A 27,260-nucleotide genomic window follows, 5' to 3' on the forward strand; every position below is an offset into this window, starting at 1 on the left:
ACAACCGGGGCAGCCCCGAATCAGCCCGAAGTCAAGGCCTCCCAAGTGGGGCTCTCACACCTGCCGCCTGCCAGCTTCACCTCCACAGGGCTGCTTCTGTTGAGCTCCCCTGGGCCCGGCTCCTGTGCCCACCTGCCCTGCTCACGAGCCAGCCCTCATGCTCCTTTGAGGTCCTATTTCCTTCCCACTTCTTTCACCAATTCTCCCCATTGCCTTAGCTTTTCTACTGCAGGCTCAGCTGCACCCTGAGTTTGTTCTTTCCTCGGGGCCCCAGGACAGGAATCTGTGTCATCAACCTGTTTCCGGCCCAAGGGGCAGGAAATGGCTTTGCTGTCAATACTGAGAAGGCTGCTCATGGATATTTATTGACTCAATTTGAAAATAAAGTGACCAGACCTCCACGTGCAGGCAGGGCAGCAGCCTGAACGGTAAAGCAGGCCTGGTACCGCCCAGAGGAGGAGGGTGGGGCCTCTCTGGTTAATCAAGTGGAGCCTAGCCGTCCACCAGGCTTGGCATTAAACTGTGTCTTGGGTCTGGGCGCTGTGGCCCTGGGCAAACTCTTCCTTGCCCTGATGGGCCTTCTGGGCCCCGACCGTCCTTTTCGCCAGCCCAGAACCTTGAGGTCACCTAAGGCCACTGCAATGGGAAGGGCTAGACTCCTCCAGCAGCTGCCCAGACCCCTGCCCGCAGGACAGGCCTCTCCCTCCAGTGCCTCCTCTGCCCTGTGTGATGTGGAGCCTGGGGAAGGATTGCCCAAGCTCTTCCCAGGCCACCCCGCCCATCTGTAGGCCACGCCCCTTCCATCTGCAAGCCCCACCTCCTCCTCACCCATGCGGTCACCCAGTCTTGGTATCACGCCTTCTCCAACCCCTCGTTCTCCATCACCACCCTGGAGGTAAGGGGTGCAGTCCTCCAGACCACAAAGTCAGCCAAGATTCAGCCCCCAGCTGCAAGTCTAGGAATCCCTCAGAGCCACCCTCATGCAGACGAGCTGGCTGCAAATTCGGGTGTCTCTATAGATACCCACCAGGTTGATAATTCACAGAGCTCAGGAAAACACTCTACTTACAAGACAGTTTGATTATAGCAAATGGAAGGAAATCAGAACCAGCCAAAGGAAGAGACCCATAGGACAGAGCTGAGGTCGGGACACAAATGTGAAGCTTCCGTGGGCTCAGGGAGGCGGTGCCCTCCTGTCATCGATGGGTGACAGTCCACACAGAGCACTCCCAGCCCAGGAAGCTCACCCAAGCATCTGTATCCAGAGTTTATGGTTGGAGTTTCATTACAGAGCCTCGACCGGTCGAATCATCACCTGCAAGGCTGACTCCACATCCAGCCCTGCCCGCCCCAGTGGTTGGGCTGACAGCATGCAGATCAAAGCCCCAACTCTAATCACGTCACTGGTCTTCCTGGCATGGCCAGCCCACATCCCACATCATCTTATTAACATAAACCATCCAGGGCTCCCCCAGGAGTGACCTCCTGGGCATAGACTATTGGGTGTGGTTGACCCACCGTGCTTAATAAAGAGCCTCCCATCACCCGGGAAATTCCAAAGGCTTAGAACCAAAGATAAAGGCCAACCAGATTCTTTGTTACACATCATCCCTTTGGGTGATTAGGATTCTCAGGCAGGAGGACTTACATTTCAATTCTCTAACTAGATGCATATTTAACCAAACAAAAAATGTAGCCCCACAGTCATATGCATGACGCCTCTTTGGCCTGCCCATTTGTGTGAATAACTTTTTGTTTTTCTCCCATCCCATATTTAGTGCCAGTATCATATTCCACTGAAGATTGTCTGTTTTGCTAGAGCTATGTTATCAACCATTCTGAGATTCGGAAACTCCTCCCTGCTTTGTCCCATGGATGAGGGAGGTGGGAACAGGTGTAACAACTGGTGAAAGCTGGGGCGGGAGGCAGCACAGGATTTTCTACTGAATTTCAGGGAAGTGGTTTCCCACAAAGCTCTTCTAAGGATTTCAAGGCTCACCAGCTGACACAGACCTGGTAGCTCTCAAGGGAAGTTATTATGTTTGTGAAAAATACACTTTCCTCTTCCTTCGGCAAACAGGGCAAAGATTCGCTATCTTCCCTGGATTATGTCACCAATGGTTGAACAATTCCAAGAGGTCGAGTCATGTGGAAAGTTTTTGTTGTTTGAAAAAAAATGCAGAATGTGAGAGTTGTGAGTTAAGTTTTATTGGGGGCAAAACGAGGACTACAGCCCGGGAGGCAGCACTTTAGACGGCTCTGAGGACCCTCTCCACGGAGGTCGGGGGAGGTCAGCATAGGTGTGATTTTGGTGAAGGGGAGGTACATGCAATTACACACACATTTTGCAGAGGGTCGCTGCTGGTCTCATGAAGGTTACAGCTTGTCAGAAGGAGCCGATGTCATCATGAAGGATTTTAGTGCTGTTTTAGATACGAGGAGATGCAAGAATTTGGCTCATAAATGCATCTCCTGAAAATATCTATCTGAAGACCTGTTTGTTCTCCAGTTTTCCTAGAGCACAGCGCGCCTCCCTCCTCGTCTCCATGCTGAGCTCCTTTCGGGGCGTGTTGAGGGTTGGCAGCTGTGGTGGCGCATGATGATATCCGTGTAGAGGCAGATGGCACGTGCCCACCTCCGGTTCACAGCCCCTGGCATTACTGGGCGTATAGATCTGCCTTGTCACCACGTGGCTTTCTTCCAAGGTCTGTCTCTCTCTCTTCTCATAAGGACACCAGTCATTTGAGGGTTAAAGCCCACCCTAGTGAAGAATGACCTCCTCTCAGCCTGAGTCCGTCTGCCAAGACCCTATTTCCAAATGAGGTCACAGTCACAGGTTCCACGTGGACAGAAATTTGGGACCAGCTCTTCAACCCAGGACAGTAAGTGCACATGTATTTTGGCTGCCTTGTGTTGAATTCCCCTCCATGGTAGTGTCCCTTGTCACTCTCCCCCAGAGAACCAGTCCCTCCACAGCCAGCAACATGGTGTGCTGTCAAGCTTTTGAAATTTTGCTGACCTCCCGCGTGGAAAACAGAATCTCAGTGCTCTAGTTTTTATTATGAATACAGCTAAGCATGTTCCTTGTGTGTTGATTTGGATGGTTCATGTCTTTGCCCATTTTTCTAAAGAGATCTGGTCTTTTGCCCTCAATTTTTCACATAGAACAAGTCCAGGATTTTCCCTCCATTCTTTCCTGTTGTTCTTCTTTGTGTGACTGAATTTTCATGACTAGTTAGGAAAAATTATGGCTCACACTAGCTTCTCTGATCCATGGAGTGCTTTCTGCTGTTATTCATGTAAAGTGTTTCTAAAATACGGCAGCTTGGAGTTCCCTAGTGGCCTAGTGGTTGTGAACCTGGGATTGTCACTGCTGTGGCTCAGGTTGCTAGAGTGCTGCCAGGTCAATCCCTGGCTCTGGAACCTTTGCTTGCCAAGAGAAAGCTGCCCCCCAAAAATGGCAGCTTGGTTTCTGAAAGTCCCTGTTTCTTTTCCTCAGTTGTATGCAGACCTCCTCTTTCCTGTTTCTCAATTGTCCCTTTTCTGAAGAATATTTATTCCACTCACAGAAGTTCCTCCTAGGCATGAGGTGCCCTGGAAGAAAGCGGTGGCAGGTCCATTTTGAGAGTCACTTGGGGGCTAGGCAGCCCCACCCCCTCCAGCTTCACCAGGGACCACAGCGGCCATTGGCTGCTGAGGCTGGCAGTGCCCCTCCCTCTGTGTTCAAATCATGCTTCTGCGCTTTATCATGAAAACCCGTGGGTATTTTGGGTTTTTCCCCTTCCTGGGCCCATCAGATGACCTGTTACTTTCTCTGTTTTTTCTTGCACAGGCACAAGAACATACAAGTCTTTGCTCTGGTAATGGTTTGCTTCCATCTGCTTGTATTTTGAAGTTCTGAAGACTATCTTGTGACCCAGTTTTATTGTAAACGTTATCTTCAGCTTTCTGCTTCTCTATCGAGTCACTCTCACTATTCTTATGGAGAAATGCAGAGACACTTAAAAACTAGCTTATTGCCAATGCGGCCACCTTCACCTGTCTTGGCTCAGTTGTTCAGAATTCTTTATACGTCCCTCACATTAGCCCTGTGCTTATGGTCTATAGTGCCGTTATTTTCTAGCAGATTGCATGAGTGTCTTTTTAAACAATGTGTACGGTACACTTTGGTAAAAGAGGTTCTTTTGTAGTTTTCATATGTTCGATTTTATTCATCGTTTCTTTCATGACATCTGGATTGTGATTCAGCACAAAAAGCTTTTCCCCATAGAGGAATTCACTCACATGGATTTCTGGAATATGTATGATTTCACTTTTCCCATTTACAGTTCTAATTCATTCAGTTTTTTGTTGTGCATGGGATGAGGAATGGTTATTTAATTTTCTCAGCATCATTTATTAAAAAGCCAATCACTTCTCCAGCAAGTGAAATGTCATCTTTTTCACAGACTAAATTTCCCTATGCAGTTGGGTTATTTCTAGATTTCTGTTCTGTTGACCTGTTTTTCCATTCACGCACCAACACCATGAATGGAAAATATCTTCTCGGGAGTTCCTGTCGTGGCACAGCGGTTAAGGAATCCAACTAGGAACCATGAAGTTGTGGGTTCGATCCCTGCCCTTGCTCAGTGGGTTAACGATCCGGTGTTGCCCTGAGCTGTGGTGTAGGCTGCAGACGTGGCTCGGATCCCGTGTTGCTGTGGCTCTGGCGTAGGCTGGCAGCTACAGCTCTGATTCGACCCCTAGCCTAGGAACCTCCATATGCCACAGGGGCGGCCCAAGAAATAATAATAATAAAAAAAATCTTCTCTTTACTGCCTTTTAACTGAAGTATTGAAGACCGATACCAAAAGGTTTAAATAGTGATGCAGTGATGACCCGTGCACACATTACCCAGCTTAAGAAAGCAAGCATCTCTACAACAGCTGAAGCCCCTGTGCGTGCATGCATGTGTGCATGTGTGCGTGTGTGTCCTTCCCTCATCACACAAGCAGAAACACTGCCAGCTTGGCCTGAAGGGACTGAGAGGAATGAAAGAACAGAGCAGTTAGATCAGCAGGAAATAGACTGAGGAAACCATTAAGCTGCAAACAATTTTTACCTTTCATAAATAGAGGAAGGATGGCAGAGTCAGGAGCCCAGAGAGAGGAAGAAATCTACTCCAGGAATGTTCACCATTTACCTAGTGGAATTTCAGAACTGCTATGGACCAGTGACCCTGTTATGGCTCCATTTTCCCCTTTTTTGAGCAGGAATGACTGCAGTGGTTGTCCTGTGCCCATCCCACCTGTACACATGGGGGACAGGGGATTTGTCTCTTGAGTTTTGTGGATCTACAGAATGAGAGGTACTGTCTTTGAATGACACCCAGGGGCCTTGCTTGCACCCAGATTTGATTCAGAGGGTGAGATTCTAGAGGTTGAGCTGATGTAGTAAGGAATGGGACTCTTGGGTCTCAGGAGGAGGGTGAGTGTATTTTTCATGTGCAAGGGATGTGAATCTTTGAGGGCCAGAGGGGAAACAGTGGTGGGTAGCTATCAAGACAACCTCAATGCTCCCCCACTTCTGGTAGTCACCCCCTTGTCTGATGCTCATAGCTTTTCCATGAAGTGTGGGCTGCACCTGGCGACTTGTCTCTATGGGATACAAGATAGCCAAGTGATGGGATATCACGTCCATCTCCATTACAAAAGGACTCTGGTTTTCATCCCTGGCACCATCTCCCACTCTGCAAAGGTCGGCATGGTGAGGGGATCCATGCAGGGGCCAATTTGGCAGGAAAGGAGGGAGGCCTCCAACGAACAGCCCTGAGGTGCTGGATCCCACCAAGGACCGCGTGGGGAGCATGGAAGGGCTCCTTCCCCAGAGGCCTCAAGGGGATTCATCACCTTAGTTACAGCCTGTGAGAGACCCTGAAAGACAGCCCAGCCAGGCCACACCAGGATCCTGAACCACAAAAAGTGTGAGATGGTAAATGTCTATTGTACAGCCTGCTATGTTCTGGTGTTGTATGGATAATTAATACAGAGTGGAACAGTAAATTCCAGAAGGAGAACCAGAGAAATGCTTCACAGACACACAGTGGCTTGGGGACAGAGACTGGGTCTATTTGCTGCTGAATCCCAGCATCTTGAGCAGTGCCTGGCACACAGCAGGTGCTTAGTAAGAGAATGGCTCCAGGAGGAAGAGGAACAGAGGTGGGTGGAGTGAGTAGGTCTTGGCGGGGCAGTGGGTGGAGGCAGAATGGAATTGAAAGGATCAGGAAGGACGCAGATTCATAATGTGCCCTCAGAAGTTCACCTGCGACCTAGGCATAGAGTTGTTTCCAGGTGGCCGCTAGCACCAATCCCAGGAGTCACATAGGAGTGTGAACATGGCTGGAGGGAGTACCCACTGGTATTGCAGGGTCCCCCCAGGCTCTGTGCAATGCCGCTGAGAATGGGAGCTTTGGCGTGAGACATCTCCAAGTTCAAACCTCTCATACTTATGAGCTGTGTGACCTTAGGACAGTCACCTAACCTCTCTAGGCTTCGGTTCTTCATTGGGTCATTGTGAATACTGCAGATGATGTAAATAAGGTAGCTTAATACTAGGTCCCTCAAATCCAGCTGAATCCACTTTAAAAATCATCCTCAGTTCTCCTGGACTCAGTCCCAGACCCCCAGGACATACCACAGTGATGTTTTCACTGGCCCCTCCTTTAGCCCATCAGCCTCCCCAGGACAGCCAGGAAACCCCTTTCCCACCACCGAGGACGCCCAGAGGAACCTGCCCAACCTTTCCCTCTGCTTCCCAACCTTCATTCAGTTTGCACCCCGATACCCCAGGCGGATCAGGACTTTCAGCAAACTGGAGCCCTGCACACACGTCCGCCTGCTTGGACCATCAGCGCAGCAATTTAGAGACGAATATAAGGCGCATGGAAGGGGGCTCTTCAAGAGCACAGAGCCCAGGTTTCCACTTGAAAAAGTCGCTTGGAGGAGGAGGAATTAACTGTCCCGAGCTGAAAAATAGAGGATGAGATTCGGTCCCACATGAATCTTCCCTCAACCCATGGCAGGTCTAATTCCAACGGCTGGAGGGAAATTAAAGATCCTCGCGATGCGACAGCGCCCCCTGGTGGATCATCCTGAGATGGCACCCGGAAGGTCTCCAGGCGACTCTGCCTTTGCTTGCTTGCTTTCTCCCCTTCTAGGAGAGAAAACTGGAAATGACTTTCCCCACAACTGGGTTCCTTCCAGAAAACTTGAGTATAATGTTTGCTTTCCACACTCAAAGGTTAAAAAAGCTGTGTCTTAAAACCTGGTGTGGATAAGGTGATGGGACATCCCAACCTAGCATTCATGGGACAGCTTCCATGTAATCAACAAAAATCACATTGGACTAAGACTAATCCAATTCAACCCCCAAGGCAGCCTTGCAGGGCGGCCTGGGTGTTACCTGGATCTTACAGGACCAAAGCTGGACTCGAAGAGGGGCTGGGGGCTCGCCCAAGGTCAGGGGTAAGACTCCGAGGCTGGGTTCGCCACCTCATGCTGTCACTTGCATGGGAAATTCATGACGGTTTCAGCTTTGATTCCCACATACACCATGAGTTCTGTTGGGTTTCCAAAATTCCTGCATGCCTGTCCTTCCCCACCAAAGACAGACTTTCTGTGAAACAACTCCAGATCCCAGTCCGTTTCTAGGAAAGTATGAATCACCCCCCTCAGAGAGTGTATTGATCACACACAGTTGGCAAGAGAGCTGGACTGGGCACTGTGGGAAAGTGAGCCGCTGGAGTTTCGCATTCCCAGCCAGGCTGGTGGTTCACACAGTCTAGGGGGCACAGGATCACCCGGGTGACTGGTGACTCCGAGGCTAGGCCACATCGAGATGCTCTCAGCGGACAAGTCAAATGAAACCCAGAGCCCATCACCTTACATGTGCTGTGGCTGAGAACCCCGAGTTAGGCTTGGGGGTCACAGTGACTCTCAGCCACACACAGTCTGCTGGGACTTGGAGAACCCGGAGCGAGCGGGAGGCAGGAGAGGAGGAACAGGCTTGACTCCACCTCCGGAAAGGCTCGAGGTTGGCACCATGATCAAGCTTGGGAAGCCTGGCACCCCTGTGCTGGAGTGAAGTCTGTGCCAACTACTCACCCTGGTTGCTCCAAATGGCTCCCCAACTCCTATCCTCGGGCAGGAACTGGCTGAAGTTCCTTGTTGAGGGGGATTCTGAGCCCTTGTCCAGACTCCAGTGGGAAGAAGGCTGTGACGGATTAGTAATGGCTGCAGCAGTGGCAGGATCATAGCCATGAACCTGACTTTTCTGGTTCCAAGACAACTGTCTGTTCTCAGGCTGGAAATGGGGGAGGCGACCTAAGGCGCAGGCAGGAAATTCAAGAGCTCCCCATGGGCCGGGCCCCAACCCAGTGGGGATGGATTGGATCCTGGGTGGCCCTCCAGCCCACGAGAGTGATGAAGAGAGAAGTAACCAGCACAAAAAACGAGGAGGGGTTGCAGGACAGAAGGCAGAGGTGCTGGGTGCTCCTGGCGAGGACAGAGGGAGGGACAACGGGACATCCTGTCCTGGGCTCTTGGGAGACAAGAACGGTTCTGGCTGCTCCCCTGTACAAGTCGGGGCACACGCAGGGAGCCGGACTCCCGGGGGTGGAGAATGGAGAGCAGCACCCAGACACCCCTTCCTCTTGAGAAAGGTCCTCTTTGTCAACTGCTGCCAGACGGAAAGCACCAGACCATCAGGCTGCGAGGAAATGGAGACACAGAAGCAAAGGAAGCAAAGATTGATGGAGAGAGACGGGGTGAGCAAGGCAACGTCCTGTTCTTGGGGAATCAATAAAAGCACAGGGAACACGTGGTCAGCATTCACTCAACAAACGTTGACTGAGCCCCTGCCATGTCACGTGCTCACAACACAAGAACACAGCCCCACCCCGTGGAGTTTGTAGAATTAAAATAAAACTTACAACGAAGAACTGCACCTTATTTCTGCTCATGTTGTCAGCCAAGAGACAGGTCTCTACTGAGGAAATAAATAATGAGTGTGAGAAGGGACTTTCAATGATAACATTTTTCTCTGAGACACCGTGTTTCCTGACCGTCACTGCTCTTCCCTGCTTGATTTATAATGCCTTTGCTTCTTCCACTGCCATCATTTTTTTTTTTTTTTTACCACTTTTCTTGATTCTTCCAAACTGTCCCTAAAATTTACCTGTCCTTAGCTCCAGGGCCTTTCAGAAGTTTTGCAAAAATGTTCTCTTTCGTTATTCACCTGTGAACACAAGCATTCGTCAAAAGGGGGAGAAAAAAGAGAGAAACCAAAAGAGAAAGAGATGTGTCCTAATTTTTAAGTTTGGATTGTAAGTGTTAAGACTTGAGGCAACAAAAATCATCGTTAAAATAATTTTATAATATTTTGTAAGATCTTAAAAGAAAATAACTTTCACTCATCATCTACCCCTCCCTAACCTTATAGGAGTTTTCAGTTCTCTATTCCCTCCAATCTTTATCCATAAATCTAGTCTGGAACACACTAACAGCCAAGAGGTATACACAGTATTATTTGCCATGTTTTTCTGGACATTATCTCAGACAGTCTTTTACAAAGACTTGGGAATTTAAAAGCGGCAAAACATCCCCTTGAGTTGACCGACCACGGCGTGTTTAACCATCCACAGCGTAGACATTTACGTCATGATCAGGGCTTCAGCTGTCGTACTGATGTTGCTGTGCCACTTTAGCTACATTTCCTTCCTCTTTAGCAGTGAGCACCCAGGAATAAATGCCCAGGGGCAGAACCCAACAGGGAATGAACTTACACGGGAGGCTACGGTTGTGTCGCTCCCTTGCTTTCCAAAACGGTAGCATCCTCCCCCAAGGTCCCACACCGGGGATGACTTTGCCAAGAGCTCCATGTGAGATTTCACCAGAGACACAAATGTCCCTCTAAGTGCACACGTCACCGGCGGTGTGTCAACACCGACCTTCCTGATCTTGGTCACATCGGCATCCCCCCAATGCCAGTTCCTCCAGAGGACCATCTGTCAGGATTTACATGCTCCTCAACTCTGCCCAGAGTTCGCAGTGGCTCAGGAATTAAAAGCACCTTGCTTTCCCTCCTTGCCTGCGCGTCTCGTCTTGCCGACAGAGGCAGCTGCCCCTTCTCTGAGTTTGCTTTCCACCCCCAGCATGAAGCCCAGGTCCTGGCCACAGAGGAGCGCCAGTTCAAGACCGGCCTGTTTCTGCCGCTGCTTCCTCGCCACTCTGATGCAGACCCACGTGATCCATAAACTCCACCCACGGCTCTGGTCCTGTGTGGCCCGTTCTTCTGCCCCAGGTCCTGCCGCATGCTGCCGATCACTTCCTGTCTCTCTGGATTTGCCTATTCTGAGTATTTCATATAAATAGAATCATACCATATTTGGTCATGTGCAGTTAGCTCATTTCACTCAACAGGATGTTTTCAAGGTTCATCAGGTTGTAGCGCAGGTCAGTGTTGTTGACTGCCCAGTAATATCCCACTGCCTAGATATATCCTATTTTACTTGCTGTTCTTCAACTGATAGATCGTTTCTACTTCTTGGCTGTTATAACAATGCTGCTATGAATGTCCACATGCGTGTTTTTGTGTAGACATATTTTCACTTCTCTTGGATGTATACCTCAGCATAGACTTAGCGAGTCATATACTAGCCCCATGTTTAATTTCTTGAGCAAGTGCCAGGCTGTTTTCCAAAGCAATTGCACCATATGACAGCCCCACCAGCAGCGCACAGTGTGTCAGCTTCTCCATATCCTCACCAACACTAATTTTCTGTCTTTTTTAATTATAAACCACCACAGTGGGTGGGAAGTAGTAGCTCATTTTCGGGTCTAATTTGCGTTTGACTCACAGGTAGGGATGTTGAGCTTCTCCTCATGTGCTTATTGGCCATGTGTACACCTTCTCTGAAGAAATGACGACGTCCTTTGCCCGTTTTTAAATTTTGTTATTTGTCATTCTATTGTTGAGTTATTCTAAATCCAAGTCTCTTATCCAGCATGCAGTTTGCAAACTTTTCTCACATTCTGTGGTTGTCTTTTCATTTCCCTGATGTGTCCTTTGAAGTACCAACATTTTTTTTTTCCTTTCTCGGCCACCTCCATGGCATATTGAAGTCTCCTGCCAAGCATTGAACCCGACCAGAGCTGCGAACTATACCACAGCTGCCACAAAGCAAGCAACACCAGATCCTTAAGCCATCGTGCCAGGCCAGGGATCAAACCAGCATCCCCACAGAGAGAAGGCAGATCCACAGCAGGAACACCAAGAAACTTCCTAATTTTGATGACATCTAATTCATCTATTTTTTCTTTTAATTCCTGGGCTTTTAGCGTCACAGCTAAGAAACCAGTATCTAACCCCAGGCTATGAGACCTGCACTATGTTTTCTTCTAACAGTTTTATAGTTCGAGCTCTTACACTGAGGTCCTCAATCCAGTTTGATTTTATGGTTGTGTCTAGTATGAGCTAAGGGTCCAGGTTTACTCTTTTGCATGTGGATAGCTAGTTGTCCCAGCACCACTTATTGATAAGACTATTCTTTCCCTCGAAGGATGGTCCTGGCAGCCTGGTCAAAAATGTATTGACTGCCAATGCAAGGGTTTATTTCTGGACTCTCAATCTGCTCCACTGATCTATGTATTTTCTCTTGTTATCCATTGACCTACATATCTACACTGTAGTGATTACTGTGGCTTTGTAGTGAAGTTTCCACATTGAAAAGTGCACTTCTTGAGTTAAATTTACTCTTCAGTATCTTACCCTTTCAATGCTAATTTTAAATTAAGTTGTTTCCTTTTCTTCTTCTTCCTCTTCCTCTTCTCCCTCTCCCTCCCCTTCTTTTTTTAATGGCCACACCTGTGGCATATGGATGCTCCCAGGCCAAGGGATTGAATCCAAGCAGCATCTGAGTCCTACACCACAGCTGCAGCAATAATGGATCCTTTAATGCACTTCACTGGGCTGGGGATTCAGCCTGAGCCTCCACAGTGACTTGAGCTGCTGCGGTCAGATTCTGTTTTTTTGTTTTTGTTTTTGTTTTTTGTTTGTTTTGTTTTTTGTCTTTTGCCATTTTCTTGGCCTGCTCTCATGGCATATGGAGGTTCCCAGGCTAGGGGTCTGATCAGAGCTGCAGCCGCAGGCCTACGCCAGAGCCACAGCAACGCTGGATCCAAGCTGCGTCTGCAACCTATGCCACAGCTCACGGCAACGCCGGATTGTTAACCCACTGAGCAAGGGCAGGGATCGAACCTGCAACCTCAAGGTTCCTAGTCGGGTTCATTAACCACTGCGCCACGACGGGAACTTCATGCGGTCAGGTTCTTAACCCATTGTGCCACAGCAGGAACTCCTGAAATTGTTTTCTTAATTTCAGTTTGTTCATGATTGCTATATAGAAATACAATTGATTTTGCATGTAGGTGTTCTATCCTGCAATCTTCCTGAACCCATTTGTTAATCCTAGTATTTTTCAGTGGATTCCTTAGGAGCTGGGTGAGATTCCAGGGTTCTGAATTAGCCATCCTCCCATTTCCAACCTCCTCAATGACTGTGCTTCTCTGAGAAGAGATGAGAAGGAGGGCAGCTCACTCTAGGGGGCTCAGCCGAGGGTGATGGGTTTGCGACCTACCTCCTCCAGCCTCCAGGGCCCATGCTTCCCTTCAGCATGCTGGCCCACCCCCTCATCCCAAGTGCCTTGGGAAACACAATCTCCTGCCACCCCAGAGTCAGCATCTCTTGGGACCAGAGCTTCCTCCGGGTGCTGCCTCTTCTGAGTGCTGCCTCCCAAAATCACGGCCTTCTTTCCCACACTGCCCTTTATCACACCCCTGCACTTCTCCTATGACTGAAAGTTTGGGGGGTAAAAAGATAAGGGAAGCATCATACAGTAACAACCTAAAACAGTATTGACCGGCGCAGACCTGGAAATCCAGCAGCCCTTCACTGTCACTTGGAGGTCCTCATGTGTAAGCCAAGTCTCACCTTAGACCCCTTTTACTCCATCCCCTCCACTCCCAAGACTCTTCCTTCCCTCTGCAGCTCCCAGCCTCCAGTTCCCAAGTCACTGTGCCTGTCTGTTAGTTTCGATTGATTATAATTTAAAAATAAAATTAAAAACAAACAAACAAAAAGTAGAGTTTCGTCCTCAGAATAATACCTCAAGCTCTACCTCTCACCTGTGATTGTATTTCTAAAGCTTCACTAGGAGTTCCCATTGTGGCTCAGTGGTAACAAACCCAATTAGTATCCATGAGGATGCGAGTTCTACCCTGGCCTCAATCAGTGGGTCGAGGATCTGGTGTTGCCACAAGCTAAAGTGTAGGTTGCAGACATGGCTTGGTATCCAGTGTTCTGGCTGTGGCCAGCTCCATCCGATTCAACCCCTAGCCTGGGAACCTCCATATGCCACAGATGTGGCCCTATAAAGTAAAAAAAAAAAAAAAAAAAAGATGAAATTTCAGAGTTCTGAAATAACTATCTTCCCACTGAAATCTTTTTTGGCCAGAAATAGGCTGGGAGCCATTATCACATGTTGAAAATTCAAAATCTTGTTCCTCAAACTTTGTCGAATGACCTCAGAATCATTTTACCCTTAGTCCCTTTTCTTTTCTTTTTTTGGGCAAATGAAAGTGTGTTGCTTTCATTCCCCCAAAATATCTCGAGTTCTACCAGCTATTTGCACACCTTCCTATTTAAGGTTTTTGGCAATTCTTTGAGAGACTTTTGCAGTGCTTTTCTTATCTCTATGTTCTATCTGAAGCATAACTAAACACAACCATTTCCACATGGAAAGTGTTGATTCTGCAAAAATAATCAGTGAAACCGTCACTGTCTTGGAATCCTAAATAATTTTATCTTCGAGTGTGGGTTTGGCAAGTGAAGTCCATAGGGAGGACAGACACTCACTCAAAGAGATGACTGAGGTATGCGTTTTCTGCCCTCCACAGTGTTTAAAATACCCCATGAATGCAGAATTCCCAGTCGACCCCAAATGATAGGAATTCAGCAAGACCCAACTTAAGTACAAAGAAAGTGTTACGTCTACCAGTTGTGTGATTTCTGTGATTCCACATGAGTTAAATGCACTTATATTCGCCTTTAAAACTGGCTTCGTAAAATATAAAGACAGATGGTAAGATGCATGCTAATAATTGAAATTTTTGCTTTTTCCCTTTCTTAGAATATTAAATAGCAAACTTTAGAATGCTATGAAAAGTTGAAACACTGCGGAATAAGGGAAAAGCTTTAGATTCTATAGCCTTTACGGGTAATTCCCCTTCTGTTTTTTGAACTAGTGATGTGCATTTTCAATTTGCTTTGGACTCACAAATCGTGCGGCTGACCCTGCAGCAGGGTGGCCTAGGCAAGGGCAGCAAACCAAAGTATAAATAAATAACGCACCATACAACGTTCCTTAGGACTGGGCAGAAAACTAAGGAGGCCAGGATGGCTAGAGCAAGTCGGAGGGATCTGGGGATTTGATCTGTGAGCGATGTCAAAGGCTCTGGATTGTCAGGGATTTGAGCAGAAGAATAACAAGACGACGTAAGTTTCATAAAAGCATCATTTTGGCTGCGGTGACTGTCCGGGAGTAGCCTGGAGGGAGGCGGCGTGAGGTCCGGAGAGGTCCGAGCTCAGGCCCTGTCGGGTGGTCCACGCTGGCGCAGCCTCTCTCGGATGGGGGGCCTGCAGGAGGGGAGCCCCCCAGGAAGGACCGCACCGCCTGCACCGAAGCGGGAGGGCTGCTGAAGGAGGAGGTGGGGGGAGGACCCGAAAGCTGGGTTTTGAACTTTTAAATTTCCGTGGCCTCAGAGTAAAGGCAGCGAAGAGTCCGCAGACAGGCGCCAGTCCCCGCCCACCCTGGCTCTGAAAGCCGCGTCCCCAGACGCCAGGCGAGTCCTCCAGGACATAGAGTGCACGGGCCAGAGCGGCGGCGACCCCGCCTGGCCGCAGCGACGTCTAATGACGCGCCGGAACCGATGATGCGCCTGCGCACGGGAGCTCGGCGGCGACGGCGGCTTTTACGTCATCTCGGGCGCGACGCCCGGAGGGACAAGTCTGGGGTCCAGCTAGAAGGGGAGGTACGGCGGCAGGACCGGCCGGGAAGATGCCAGTGGCGGTGATGGCGGAAAGTGCCTTTAATTTCAAAAAGTTGCTGGATCAGTGCGAGAACCAGGAGCTGGAGGTAGCCATTCGCCTTTCGGGGTCGCGCGTGGCCTTGTGCGGCGCCGGTCTCCAGGGTAACGGGGCCCAGGGCCCGCGGGGCTGGGGCGGGCGCGGGGCCGGACGTGTGGAGCCCGGGACGCCGGGCCTGCTCCTGGCTGAGCATGCAGGCCTCGCCACCCCGAACTTGCTGGGGGCTTTTTGTTGTTTTGTCTTCAGCCAGTGAGCCCGAAAATGCTGTGCGTCTCTGCTCCTAACACTCTCCAATATGCTTCTCGTGTTAAACATGTTTCCTCCCCATCGTGGGGAGAGGTGAGGGAGTGTGGATTTTGTTGACGACGTCTGTGTGCGCGTTGTAGCCTATTCCTAACAAGGAAAGTCCTTAGTCTCGTGTCGCGGAAGCTTGCCGTCTTAGCTTCATTAGGACTGGTGAAATTTATTTCATGAAGGTCTTAACAGTAAGGGTTTTTTTTTTTTTTTTAATTTTCTTAGAAAGGCACTTAAAAGCATGTATAGTATCAGTATAAAAAGTTAATTAACCCAAAGAGACTACTGCCAGAAGCAGCAGCTCACTAATAGACACTTAATAGATGATTTTCTGAATAAAGTTGAACAAGGAGAGAAATGTCTTCGTCATTCAGCTGTGACGTTTCTCTCTTCATTACTCATTTACCTAGATTTTCAACATACCTGGTATAATGGGCAGAATCATCATACTTGAGGAATCTGTGGGAAATACTCTTGTAACAGTAAGGCCATTTAAATAAGAATTTGAGAACTGGGAAAGGGATCCCACTGAAATATTCCTGTGCACATATAAACTCAGTCGCCCAGAGGGAGATAATTCATAGCTGGTGACAGATCTAAACTTATCACTCTGGCTTTTAGTGTGTGATACTCTCTTCTTCTCCATCTGTAAGGGTAAGAACTATGAAATATGCTTACTTTTTAGATGCTTTGAAAAATACAAAAGTATACGAATAAATGAGCTTTTTCTCTTTTGTTTTTGGCTTTAAAGGCTCCAGGAGGAATTGCTACACCTCTAGTGTATGGTCAGCTTCTAGCTTTATATCTGCTCCATAATGACATGTAAGTACCTTCTACCTAAAGCTAAGAGAAACAGCTTCCTGAAGAAATTATTCTTGCATTGAAGTAGCATCACTAAGACATAGAAGGAGCTTTACATTTTATTGTAATAGTATATTTATTTCATATATTGAATCATGACTTAAATCGTGATTAGGCTGAGGTAAAATGCACTTCTTTTCTTATATCTTTCTTAAAATTTTTCAATCTGTTAAGATGAACTACAGTGTCAGTAAATTCCTTTAAATCTGTTAGTCTCTTCTCTTTTGTTACGAAACATCTGTCTTTTATGACCTCTGTTTACTTAATGTCACATGTGATCGATAGACTAAGAGAAACCGAAAGGGAAAATTGAGAGAGCGAAGAGGAATTTGTTACTGTCATGTATGCGATTTCTTGAAAGGTTTTTGTTTTTAATTATTCCTGATTCACGTTCATTGAAGACAAGTCAGTATAACTGCGCAAAAAGAGTCCTTATGTTCTGAAACCCATGATGATTACTGTTCAATTTTGTTTTAAAATTCTTGTAAACCTTCTTATTTGGCATCTTTTAAACTAAACTGAGATTTTTATTACTCATCTATTGTATAAATTATGTTTCTTGTTTTATAATCATGTCATTATATGTTTGTTATCGTTCAAGATTCCAAACTCTTTAAAAAAAAAAAAAGAAAAAGAAACAAAAAAAACCTGCCTTGAAGGTGTGATGGCTCTGTAGCCACTGGTAGGAGGAAGGGTCATGAGATGGAGAAAAGCATTGTGTAGCTGTATATTGTCAGGGAACAGCAGTGCCTTGAAAGTGTATGAATCTGTTTGTTTTTATATATGACTAGATTATTTAGGTAGTCCTATTTAAGTCTTTGTACTGTAACCTTAATTTAAGATCTGGATTATTAATTTAAAAATTCAGTAAAAATGGCAAAATGTTACTTTGGTAAAAATATTTAATGTCTTTTTATCTGGGAAACCGCTCTTATTTCACCTGGACAAATTCATGTACAACTAAATTTCACCCTGTTTAACATAGAGTATTTCAGAGTATACTTCTGTGTATTTGCAGTGGGATCTAGAATTTTAGATGATTTTTCTAAATTGCTTGTTCTTTCTTGGGGGATATAAATTAGGAATAATGCAAGATACCTTTGGAAAAGAATACCACCTGCTATAAAGTCGGTAAGTACTCTTGTGATGAATCTTACTACTTTACTGTAGTAATGACATTCACTTAAAAAGCAGTTTCAGGGAGTTCCCCTTGTGGCTCAGCGGTAGCATATCTGACCAGCATCCATGAGGGCACGGGTTTGATCCCTGGCCTTGCTCGGTGGGTTGAGGATCCAGCGCTGCCCTGAGCTGTGACATAGGTCAAAGACAGGCTCGGATCCTGTGTGGCTGTAGCTGTGGTGTAGGCCGGCAGCTGCAGCTCTGATTCATCCCCTAGCCTGTAACCTCCATATGCCTCAGGTGTGCCCCCCATCCCCCCAAAAAGCAATGTCTTATGAATTCTCTTGTGACTCAGCATGGGGATCTGCGTTGTCACTGCAGCCACTCGGGTTGCTGCTGTGCGCAGCTTTGATCCCTGGCCCGGGAACTTGCACATGTTGCGAGTGCAACCAAAAACCCCCAAAACAAAAAGCAGTCTCTTAAAAGTTTGTTTTCTTTTCCTTGTGGCTCACAGAAATAGTTATTAAACTGGTAATAAAGTTTATGAACAGATCTATAAATTCCTCTGATGAGAAATTGTAATTTCTGTTGGATGTTATAGAAATCTGTATATTTGTAAATATAAATAAAAATCTTTTTAAAAAGTGTTTAAGGTAACCAATTCCTGGACTACTTCTGGACTATTTTTGGAATGCTTTCTTGTGCCTTCATTTTCTATTATAACAAAAATCCGTAGAAAATGTGCAAATAAGTTTTACAGTACCGTTCACAGCGTTTAAAGCCTTTTGACAGTGATTGGGGTGAAAAAGTAATTACACTTCTTAAATGCCGAGTTGTCTTTTAAGATACAGCTGTTGTTATATCTGCAGAGTGCATATTCTCAGAGGCAGTGATGTTTCTTGCAGGCAAATTCTGAACTTGGGGGGATTTGGTCAGTGGGGCAGAGAATCTGGCAGAGGGATTTCCCTGGCGTCTACACCACCATCAACGCCCACCAGTGGTCCGAGACGGTCCAGCCCATCATGGAAGCACTCAGAGGTAGTGTTTCTTTGTGGTCTAGAGTTAAGTTAGGCTAGACCTCTCTCTTAAGTCCTGCCGTGTTGAAGTAAGTCAATGGTGTGTTTTTTAAAAAAAGGTATGTCCTGCTAAGTGGATGGGGAAGTTTTCAGAATTCTTTTTTAGATTTGCTATAATTGTGCTTTGATTTCATGTTGCTTGAGTTTATATTATCAGCTGAGGACCTCACTGTCTCAATTTAATTCTAGATTGAAATTGCTCTTTTCAGTCAAAGGCTCTTTTTGTTTCTGAAAATGGAATTTTGTAATAGTCTAGTGAGTTGGGTAAAGTTTTTAAACCCCACGCGTTTGAAAGTACACACTGCTCTGGACTCTGTGGGCCTCAGGCTCTCGTAGGGATTGCCTCCAGTTTCTGGATTTATGACTCATCAACTCAGTACATAGATCCTCAGATTTTTTTTAAATCACTTTGATTAAAAAAATGACGAGTCTGGTGCAGCAGAGCTCCGAGCCTACAGTAGAACTCGACCCTGCTCTCTCTGTTCTCCCACCCTCAGCATTTGCTTCTGGTCTTGGTTCGCTCTTTCATGTGTGGTTATACCCTTCTCACCTGTTCCCTTGCCTCTGTGGGTAATAGCTGCCTTCACTGTCCGCCTGCCTGCCCTGGGGGAGTCAGTGAGCAGGGAGGGTATCAGCTTTTCAGGGGGACAGAAGGTGAAGACTGCTTCAGAAGTGTACCTCGCTCTTGGCACGGTAGGACGGTGTCAGCATAAAACAGACACTGCGAGTGGCAAAGCAGGGGTCAACTTGCTTTGAATTTGGAGAAAATGAGCCGGAGTGCAGGGCCAGCAGCTGAGCCGGGGAGGCTGTGGAGAAAGGTTGCCTGATGGTAGGAGCAGCTTTGGGGAGTCACGCAGGAAATACCTTCACCTCTTCCCATGAGCCCGGGGAGTTCGGGCTCGTGAGCTGTCCTGGGGCCCAGCTCAGGACACAGGCCCTGTGCCTTTTCCCGGGTTCACTGGCAGGACTGGGGCCAGGTCTCCTGACTCAGTCAGCAGGTGGACGGGCTTGCTGCTTCTCCCTCCCCTTCCCTCCACCTGCAGGCTCTCCAGTAGGATAAGAACTCCTGTGAAAGCAATCAGTGGGGTGGGCCCCGGACGGCGTGCACCTGACGGGTGGGAGCTGGCACTCGAGTTAGACTTCTCGAGGTCAGGTCTGTCCCTGCTGGGAGTGACCCATCTACGCCTCATTTTCCACTTTATAAAAGGGGATCGTAAGAGTGCTCTCCTCCGCTGGTTGTAAGTAAATTAACATGGATAAGCACTTCCTTGTTCTAAGCAGACTCCTCTCTTCACCTGCAGCTTGGGGTCCTGAGAGTTTTACAGGCCCTAGCTTCGTGAATGGTGCCGTGGTCCCCTCCGTCAGTGCAGCCTGGGGAGGGTCCTCTCCTAACATTGGATTACGGCTGAATGTAACGTCTTCTTTTTTAATGTGTCATTGCCGCAGCAGCCGGCAGCCCCTTCCTGCTAGGCCGGGCTCTCCGGGGCTTGACCTTAGGGTTCGAACCTGAATGACGTTGCAAGTTCAGAGCAGACCCGAAAGTCAGGAAGAGAGCTCCAGGTATACGGCTTGTCCTGCAGCTCCCTTTGTGGTCCTGTGGCAGAGACGACGCTGAGAGAGGGCAGCTAGTTACAGGAGTAGTGGTTTCTGCTCCGTTCATGCCAATGTTTAGAAGTGGGATAAAAGGGAAATTTAAAAATATACAGCCTAAGTGTATCCCCCATTTAAATGAGATTTTCTCAGGGTTGGAGTCTTGTGTATATTAACTTTTTTCCGTCTTTGTGGTATGTATTGTCACGTAGAGAGCTTTTGATCTAAGAGGAAGTATGAGAAAGGCATTCGTTTATTCAGCCCTGTTTGAACCCTTCTTGCATGGTAGGCGCATAGATCTGTATCTGAGCACAGAAACTTTTAGGTTGATCTAGTCTTGCTTTTCAAATTTGACCAAGGACAATGAGGTAATTCAGTCGCGTGTTTCAAAAATGCCAGCTCTTTTGCTTCACTGTTTGCCAAACCTCCACTCCCGCTGCAGATGCTACCCGGAGGCGCGCCTTCGCCCTGGTTTCTCAAGCCTACACCTCCATCGTCGCCGACGACTTCGCAGCCTTCGTCGGCCTGCCTGTGGAGGAAGCTGTGAAAGGTATTCTCGGCTTACTTTGTGCTCTCCAAGGGAAACGGGAACGGGAGGGCAAAGCACAGGTCCGCAGTCCTTATCTGAAACCACTGCAACAGGATACGCTTGCTTTGACCTTGGGTGGTGTTTGTTCCTGAGACAGGTGACAGAAACGCGTGTGTGCACAGCAACCCCCCTCCCCCCGCTGGGTCGCCAAGCCCTGCCATGTGTGGACTGCCACCCGGAGGGCGTGGGGAGAGATGACACAGACCAGGTCACCTCACGTTTCACCACCACATGAGTTAGAATGTTCTGGTTTGTAGAGGTTTTTGAACTGAGTGAGGGTAAATTTCAGCTTCGCATTTACCTTTAAAGCACTTTTTCCCAAGGATAGGCACCAGTGAAAGCTCTCCTAGAGCAGGAGCTTCGGAAAGGAATCCTTGGCCATTTTTATGACGTTGAAACTTGACTGTGTCTTTGAGACGTGCTCTTGTTGTCTGTGATTATCCAGCGCTTCCCTCTGGAACCTCTGGAACGCCCTGTAGTTACTCCTTTCACGGTTCCCACGTTCCCACCCCTGGAGCGCCTCCGCTTTTACCTCCAAGGCCTTTATCAGCACCTGAGTCCTGGGCAGTGTGGTGAGCCCTCCCAGCTGATGCCCAGGAAGGAGGCGGATAGTGGGGGGGCAGGGGGGTGGTTTACACTGAGCTGCTGGAAGCAGAAGGGCGAATGGGGCTGCAGCATCAGGTCCCAGGTACCTCGTAGTTTTCACAAGTCGTAGCAAGTGTGAGATGCAAGAAAACAAAGGACGTGGACGTGCATCTGCTCTTGGAGGTGCCAGCCGGGCGGGCGGGGCACGTCGTAATTTTCAGCCGGAACCCGGAACGTCTTCAGGTTATTCTTTTCCTGTGCAAATTAACACACTGATACATGTTTTAGGGTTTTTTGGTCTTGTTTTTTTAAGGAACTGGGTCTTAATTGATCTCGGAGCTCACATTTAGAAATCTGAGTTTCAGCCTTCCTTGGTCAAGTCACGTCATTCCAGCCCATTTTCCCCTCTCTGTTTCTTACCAGTAACCTAGAGGCCTGCACCCCCCTTACCCCCTGGTTTCCAAGTGTGCTTTTGCATTTTCATTTCTCAGCTGATGCCCAAGCGCTCCTCTCCCCTTGCTGGATTGCTTGAGAATGTGGCACGTCCTTGTGACATTGTTTTGCAATAATCGACATTTTGGATTCGCCAATCCAAAAACGAGCTCCATTAAGCACCACGTATTATTTATTTGTTTGTTTGTTGGTTTGTTTGTTTTTGCTTTTTAAGGCCGCATCCACAGCATATGAAAGTTTCCAGGCTAGGGATCGAATCGGAGCTACAGCTGCCAGTCTGCACCACAGCCACAGCAACGTGGGATCCTAGCTGCATCTGTGACCTACACCACAGCTCACGGCAACGCTGGATCCTTAACCCACTGAGCGAGGCCAGGGATCAAACCCGCATCCTCATGGATACTAGTTGATTCGTTTCCGCTCCGCCACGACGGGACCTCCCAAGCACCACATGTTCCTGTTACATTTCCAAGGCCTAACACAGCTCTGGATGCCCAGACGGCAGGTTTTTGAACGTTCATAGCGCACGTCATACTGTTATTTATTCATACAAACATTCGTTTGTTTTGACTCTTGTCTTCAAGTTGATCTATAACTTATTATCTAATAAATATGTATCCCAGAGTCCATGCTCTCTTAACTGTCTGAGCGTGAATCCTGGTGCCTTCCCCGTGCGAGCTGTGTGACAAAGACCAGTCGCTGGAACTCCCCAAACCTCGTTTCCACATCCCTTCAGTTACGGTGGCGTGGCCCACCTTCTAGAGTGGTGGTGCTGGTTCCCTGAGATAATCCCCATGAGAGCGCCTCACACAGTCCCTGCTGGTCAGCCTTCTGTGCTGCACCGTGCGCTGCTGTCTCTGTCATCGCTGTCACGGCTGATGTAGCGACTCCAGGGAGTACCGTACCGGCCTTCCTTCGGTCTGGTTTTAATAACCTTGATCCGGTTCGTGCCGTCCGCCATGTACGCGTGTGTGAGCGTGTGGGTACATGTACACGTACATACGTGAGTAATAGAGGACTAGTCATCTCTTGGTGACTGCATCAGCCTGGTAGCTCTTTCTGAAATATTCCAAAGCCAGGGTCCCATGAGGCTAGTGTCTCTAGTGAGTCTTTCTAGAAAATTACATTACAGGATAAGTGACACGTCAGGTCTCCCATTCGGGTCCTGTCATGGACCGATCCTAGGTCTTGTAGGTGAAAGGTTCGGGGTTTTGCGTGTTTCTAACCCTTGTTTCTGTGTGGAATCACCCGTCTAGGGGTGCTGGAGCAGGGGTGGCAGGCTGACTCCTCCACGAGGATGGTGATGCCCAAGAAGCCAGGTAGGTGCGGCTCTCCGACCGTCAGAGCTCTGAGCTCTTCGACTAACTCGGCAGAAAATTCTGCTGTGCTAGCAGAATGGACGTAACTCATGTTAAATACAGACGTGGGACGCCGGTCACTGAGAGTGGAAAGGACCTTCAGGTCACCTAGTTTTATCTTCATTTCTTAAAATTTGTTTCTTGTATTAAAAAACCACTCTATAAAATAAAAACCATAATCCTTTTTATAACCTAATTTTTTACTAAGTATTCATCTCCTATCCTTTTATTTGTGGGGCTATTTTTAACTTTTTCCTTGATATCTAAACTATTGCCTTTTAAGAAGATACTCGAAATACTCAGATAATCCCCTTTCTCCTGGTGCCGTAGACATGTAGACTCATCTTCTCAGCGGGACTTTCAGTTTTACCTTGTACAAAGTCAAGTTCTCTGGCCTTTTAAGCCCTTAAATGATTTGGCCAGTCCTGTCTTGATCTGAATTTGTGGTCCCTCAGACCCCTCTCTGAAATGAGCCATGGCTCCCCTCCTGCTTACCCGCCCTGTCTTTAGAGCAGGGCTCCGTGCCCGCATCATAAACCCTCTGATCGGCTCCTTCCCAGAGTGCCTCTGCCCGCTCGGAATTCTCTTGTTTAGGCATTGCTGCCCCACGGTAAAGCAGTACATGGATCTCAGCGCACTAGCCCTGCGAGGGTGCAGAAGGGGTGAAACGCAGCCCCGGCCAGTCTAGATGGGGCGAGAAGGCTGCTGTGATAGAGAGATCCGTGTAATAAAATAGAGCGGAATCGTTGCCTCTCCTTGAGAATTCAACGCTCTAACTGCCTTTGTGTGAAAAATGACATGTTCGATGTGACACTTCTTTGCAATGACGTCTATACATTGGGCTCTAAATTGTATTTAGTTGCAGGTGCCCTGGATGTTTCCTTTAACAGATTTATTCCGTTGTCAGGTATGTATTTTCAAACGCTCCGTTGTTTTTCTCCATTGTAGTGGCTACTTTTACAGCTCTAAACTCGCAAACAGAGATAAAATTCTGTACTCGATGTTTAGAGCAGTACATCTGGTTACAAGAGGGAGTGAAGCAAGTTTTACCCTGAGGCAGCCCCACAGGCCTGGCCCAGAGCCTCCCGGGATCCCGTTGGGGACCCCAGATAGCGCTCACCAGCCCTGAGTCAGACCTGGTCGCTCAGATGTTAGAACGAAACTCCGAGAGGGTGGGTGGGTCCTTTGCTTGTGGGGTTGTGTTCAGTGACAGTTTCGCATTCTCGAGGCGTGCCTGGCAGGTGGTGTAAGCCCTAGCGGATTGGAAACAAGTCAGGTGGGGAGCAGTCTTTCCAGGAAGAGCTGTGTTCTCCCTGGGGAGGTGCCCCTGTTAAAAGCGGTGTTGACCTTGAGGCAGAAACTTCAGTGACAGCAAAGCCAGACATGCCTTTACTCCCATCCCAGTTTGGGAAAACTCAAGTTGAGGCTTCTTGGCTTGTTTTTTTGTTTGTGTTTGTTGTTGTTTGTTTGTTTGTTTTTAAATGTCCAAAATCAGGGCACATCTAAGGAAGTTTGCTTTTTGCTAAATTAAAGACCTGGGTGGGTGCGGGTGCCAGGACAGCGTCTGGTGACCCTGGCGTCTGACTGCGTGTCTCTCTCCTGTGCAGAGGCTGCCCCTGTCCCGCCCATCCCCAACGAGCAGCAGTTAGCCCGACTCACTGACTACGTGGCTTTCCTCGAAAACTGACTGACTCCGAGTTCCAGATCCACCACCAGAATCCTGTATACTGACAAATAGAGAAATGTAAAGTTTTTATTTGCAATTTTATTGGCTGGATTGAGCACCTCAGCGTTCCTTACTGAGTATGTGATAAAACACGTAAAGAAGAATATATATTTTGTCCTTCAACGTTATGCTGAATGGTCGTGGAAACAATTCTCATTTTGTGCTAGTTGACGATTTGGACGGAGCCCGTCAGTGTTAGCAGGGAGTTAGTGTTTCCTAGTGACTCGTGAATGAGCTCCCTGCTGCCTGCGTCGCAGCGGCTGTCAGCTGCTTCCTCCCCGGCTCGAGGCACCCTGCGCCTGCACCGCGGGCTGGTGGCTGCACTGATGCACGGCTGTCCCCAGGGGCCTATCTGACTGTCTGGGGACCCTGACTCCCCCTCCTCGGGGCTGTGCTCTTCCCCTCTCCCCTGCTGAGAATCAGTCGTAAAAATGCTGAGCTAGAGCTAAGAACAAAAGACCCGTTTCCGTAGTAAACCGCTTTGTTAGCTTTAGGTTGTTTGCCTTTTTTGAGAGTGTGAGTACATCCATTGCTGGCAGTGGAGGGCTTGCCGTGGAGATGGACTTATTAAGACCTTCACGAGAAGCACGAAGTTGCCGCGATTCCTTTCAGAAGGAGGGAGACTGTGGAGTGCGTTACTTGAGACAGAAGCTGTTGAGTGATCCACTTTGTCCAGCTACCCTGCAGCCTGTTGGTTGCTTATATTTATCCCTTGGGTCAAGTTCTGCCTTTTGAGAAATACTGTACAAGGCTTTCATTTTTTGTGTGACAGCCTCTGATGTTTGAAGCTGTTCCTTGTATCTTCAGGGTAAAGCTACCCCCTAGTTCATTTATTCTGCATTTGTTCAATAAATAATTAATTGAATTCCTCAACTGTTTTACTGAAGGTAGTTTCTGGAAATTTCACTATTCTGGTCTTCCTATGGATACATTGTCACTCTTAAAATACAAATTTCTTTTGTTTTAAGGGCCGCTCCTGCATCATAGGGCAGTTCCTGGGCTAGGGGTCGAATCGGAACTCTGGCTGCCAGCCTACACCACAGCAGCAAGCAGGATCTGCGTCCTCATGGATTCTAATCAGATTTGTTTCCGCTGAGCCACGAGAGGAATTCCATGATTATTTTTCTTTCTCAACAGTACATATTTCTAGCTTTTTCTGTTTGAAAAGCCTGAAATAATTAGAAGCAGTAACAGTGAGAACCACTGATGGCCAGCTTGTGGTCTCTAAATTGCATTTTCAGCTAAACGGAACAAGAACTTGAGACCAGGTCTGGGGCCGTAGTGGTGCAGGTTGTACAGTCGTGCGGATTCACGGTAGACGACGTCCCAGGTTCCTCTCAAAGGCGAATAAGGTTTTTCAAGAGGTTCTAGAAGCCAGTTTGAAGGAGCTCCCACTGGCCAAACGTGGGAGGGATTGAGCATGAAAAATTTGTTTGTTATAATTTTTTCGTCTTTTTAGGGCCACACCCGCAGCATATGGAGGTTCCCAGGCTAGGGGTCTAATCAGAGCTACAGCTGCCGGACAACACCACAGCCCCAGCAGCTCAGGACCAGAGCCGCGTCTGTGACCTACAGCACAGCTCACAGCAACACTGCATCCTTAACCCACTGAGCGAGGCCGGGGATCAAACCTGCAAGCTCGTGGTTATGAGCTGGGTTCGTTAAGTACTGAGCCACAACAGGAACTCCAGGTTTGCTTATTTTTAATAGCAAGTTCATCATTAGAATAACGTCGTATACAAGAAAGTGCCGGGGATCAAACCCGCAAGCTCGTGGTTATGAGCTGGGTTCGTTAAGTACTGAGCCACAACAGGAACTCCAGGTTTGCTTTTTTAATAGCAAGTTCATCATTAGAATAACGTCGTATACAAGAAAGTGCACGCGCCTTGTTTATCAGTTTTCGTAGCAACGAGTTGATTGCCCTGGTGACCTTCAAACTAACAAAACTGAACCTGCAAGGTCGTCAGCTAACTAGGGTGGAAAACTGTCTACGGAGGAATTCCGCCTCAAAAGGCAGACCGAAGGCCCGTGCTTGGCAGCCCCCGGTGAAATAGTGGACCTAGGGAGTGCCTGTCAGTGGCTGCTGAGACTACGGGGTGAGAGGGTGTGACAGCCCCCTCTGTGCCCTGGCCGCTGCCAGGACCAGCAGCTGCGCACAGGTGTCGCCTGACAGCACCTTGCTTTAGATTCGTTGAGTGTCACCTTTTTGCTCTGGGTCACCCTGACCCACCACAAGAGCTGCCCCCGCAGACCCAGGTCGGGGGAGAGCTCCTGAGCAGTTATGGTCGTGATGCGGTGACTGAACACGCCCTTGTCCCGGGAGGCTGTCAGAGTGCACACCACATTCTATACCCGCTTCCTAGAAAGACTCCAGGAAGACCGAGCTTTGGTTGCCCACTGTCACCAGTCTGCAGCACGGCCTGGGATCG

At 48.1% G+C, this 27,260-nt stretch overlaps 1 protein-coding gene across 2 annotated transcripts; it reads left to right on the forward strand.

The window, feature by feature from the left end:
* Window positions 1-15,052: 15,052 nt before the first annotated feature.
* Window positions 15,053-25,704, forward strand: COPS8 (COP9 signalosome subunit 8). Of its 2 annotated transcripts, none has more exons than XM_047773845.1 (8): window positions 15,053-15,229; window positions 16,226-16,296; window positions 17,418-17,466; window positions 18,360-18,492; window positions 20,563-20,670; window positions 23,004-23,066; window positions 23,965-24,012; window positions 24,713-25,704. In XM_047773845.1, exons 1-8 carry the CDS (start codon window positions 15,152-15,154, stop codon window positions 24,790-24,792), a joined length of 630 nt encoding a protein of 209 aa, XP_047629801.1. In that variant the 5' UTR covers window positions 15,053-15,151; the 3' UTR covers window positions 24,793-25,704. The 2 variants fall into 2 exon arrangements, with proteins under 2 accessions (XP_047629801.1, XP_047629802.1); XM_047773846.1 differs by lacking the exon at window positions 15,053-15,229 and adding an exon at window positions 15,942-16,128.
* The last annotated feature ends 1,556 nt before the right edge of the window (window positions 25,705-27,260 follow it).

The sequence above is a fragment of the Phacochoerus africanus genome, chromosome 3 (genome assembly GCF_016906955.1).
Source record: "Phacochoerus africanus isolate WHEZ1 chromosome 3, ROS_Pafr_v1, whole genome shotgun sequence".
In the NCBI taxonomy this organism is placed as follows: domain Eukaryota; kingdom Metazoa; phylum Chordata; class Mammalia; order Artiodactyla; family Suidae; genus Phacochoerus; species Phacochoerus africanus.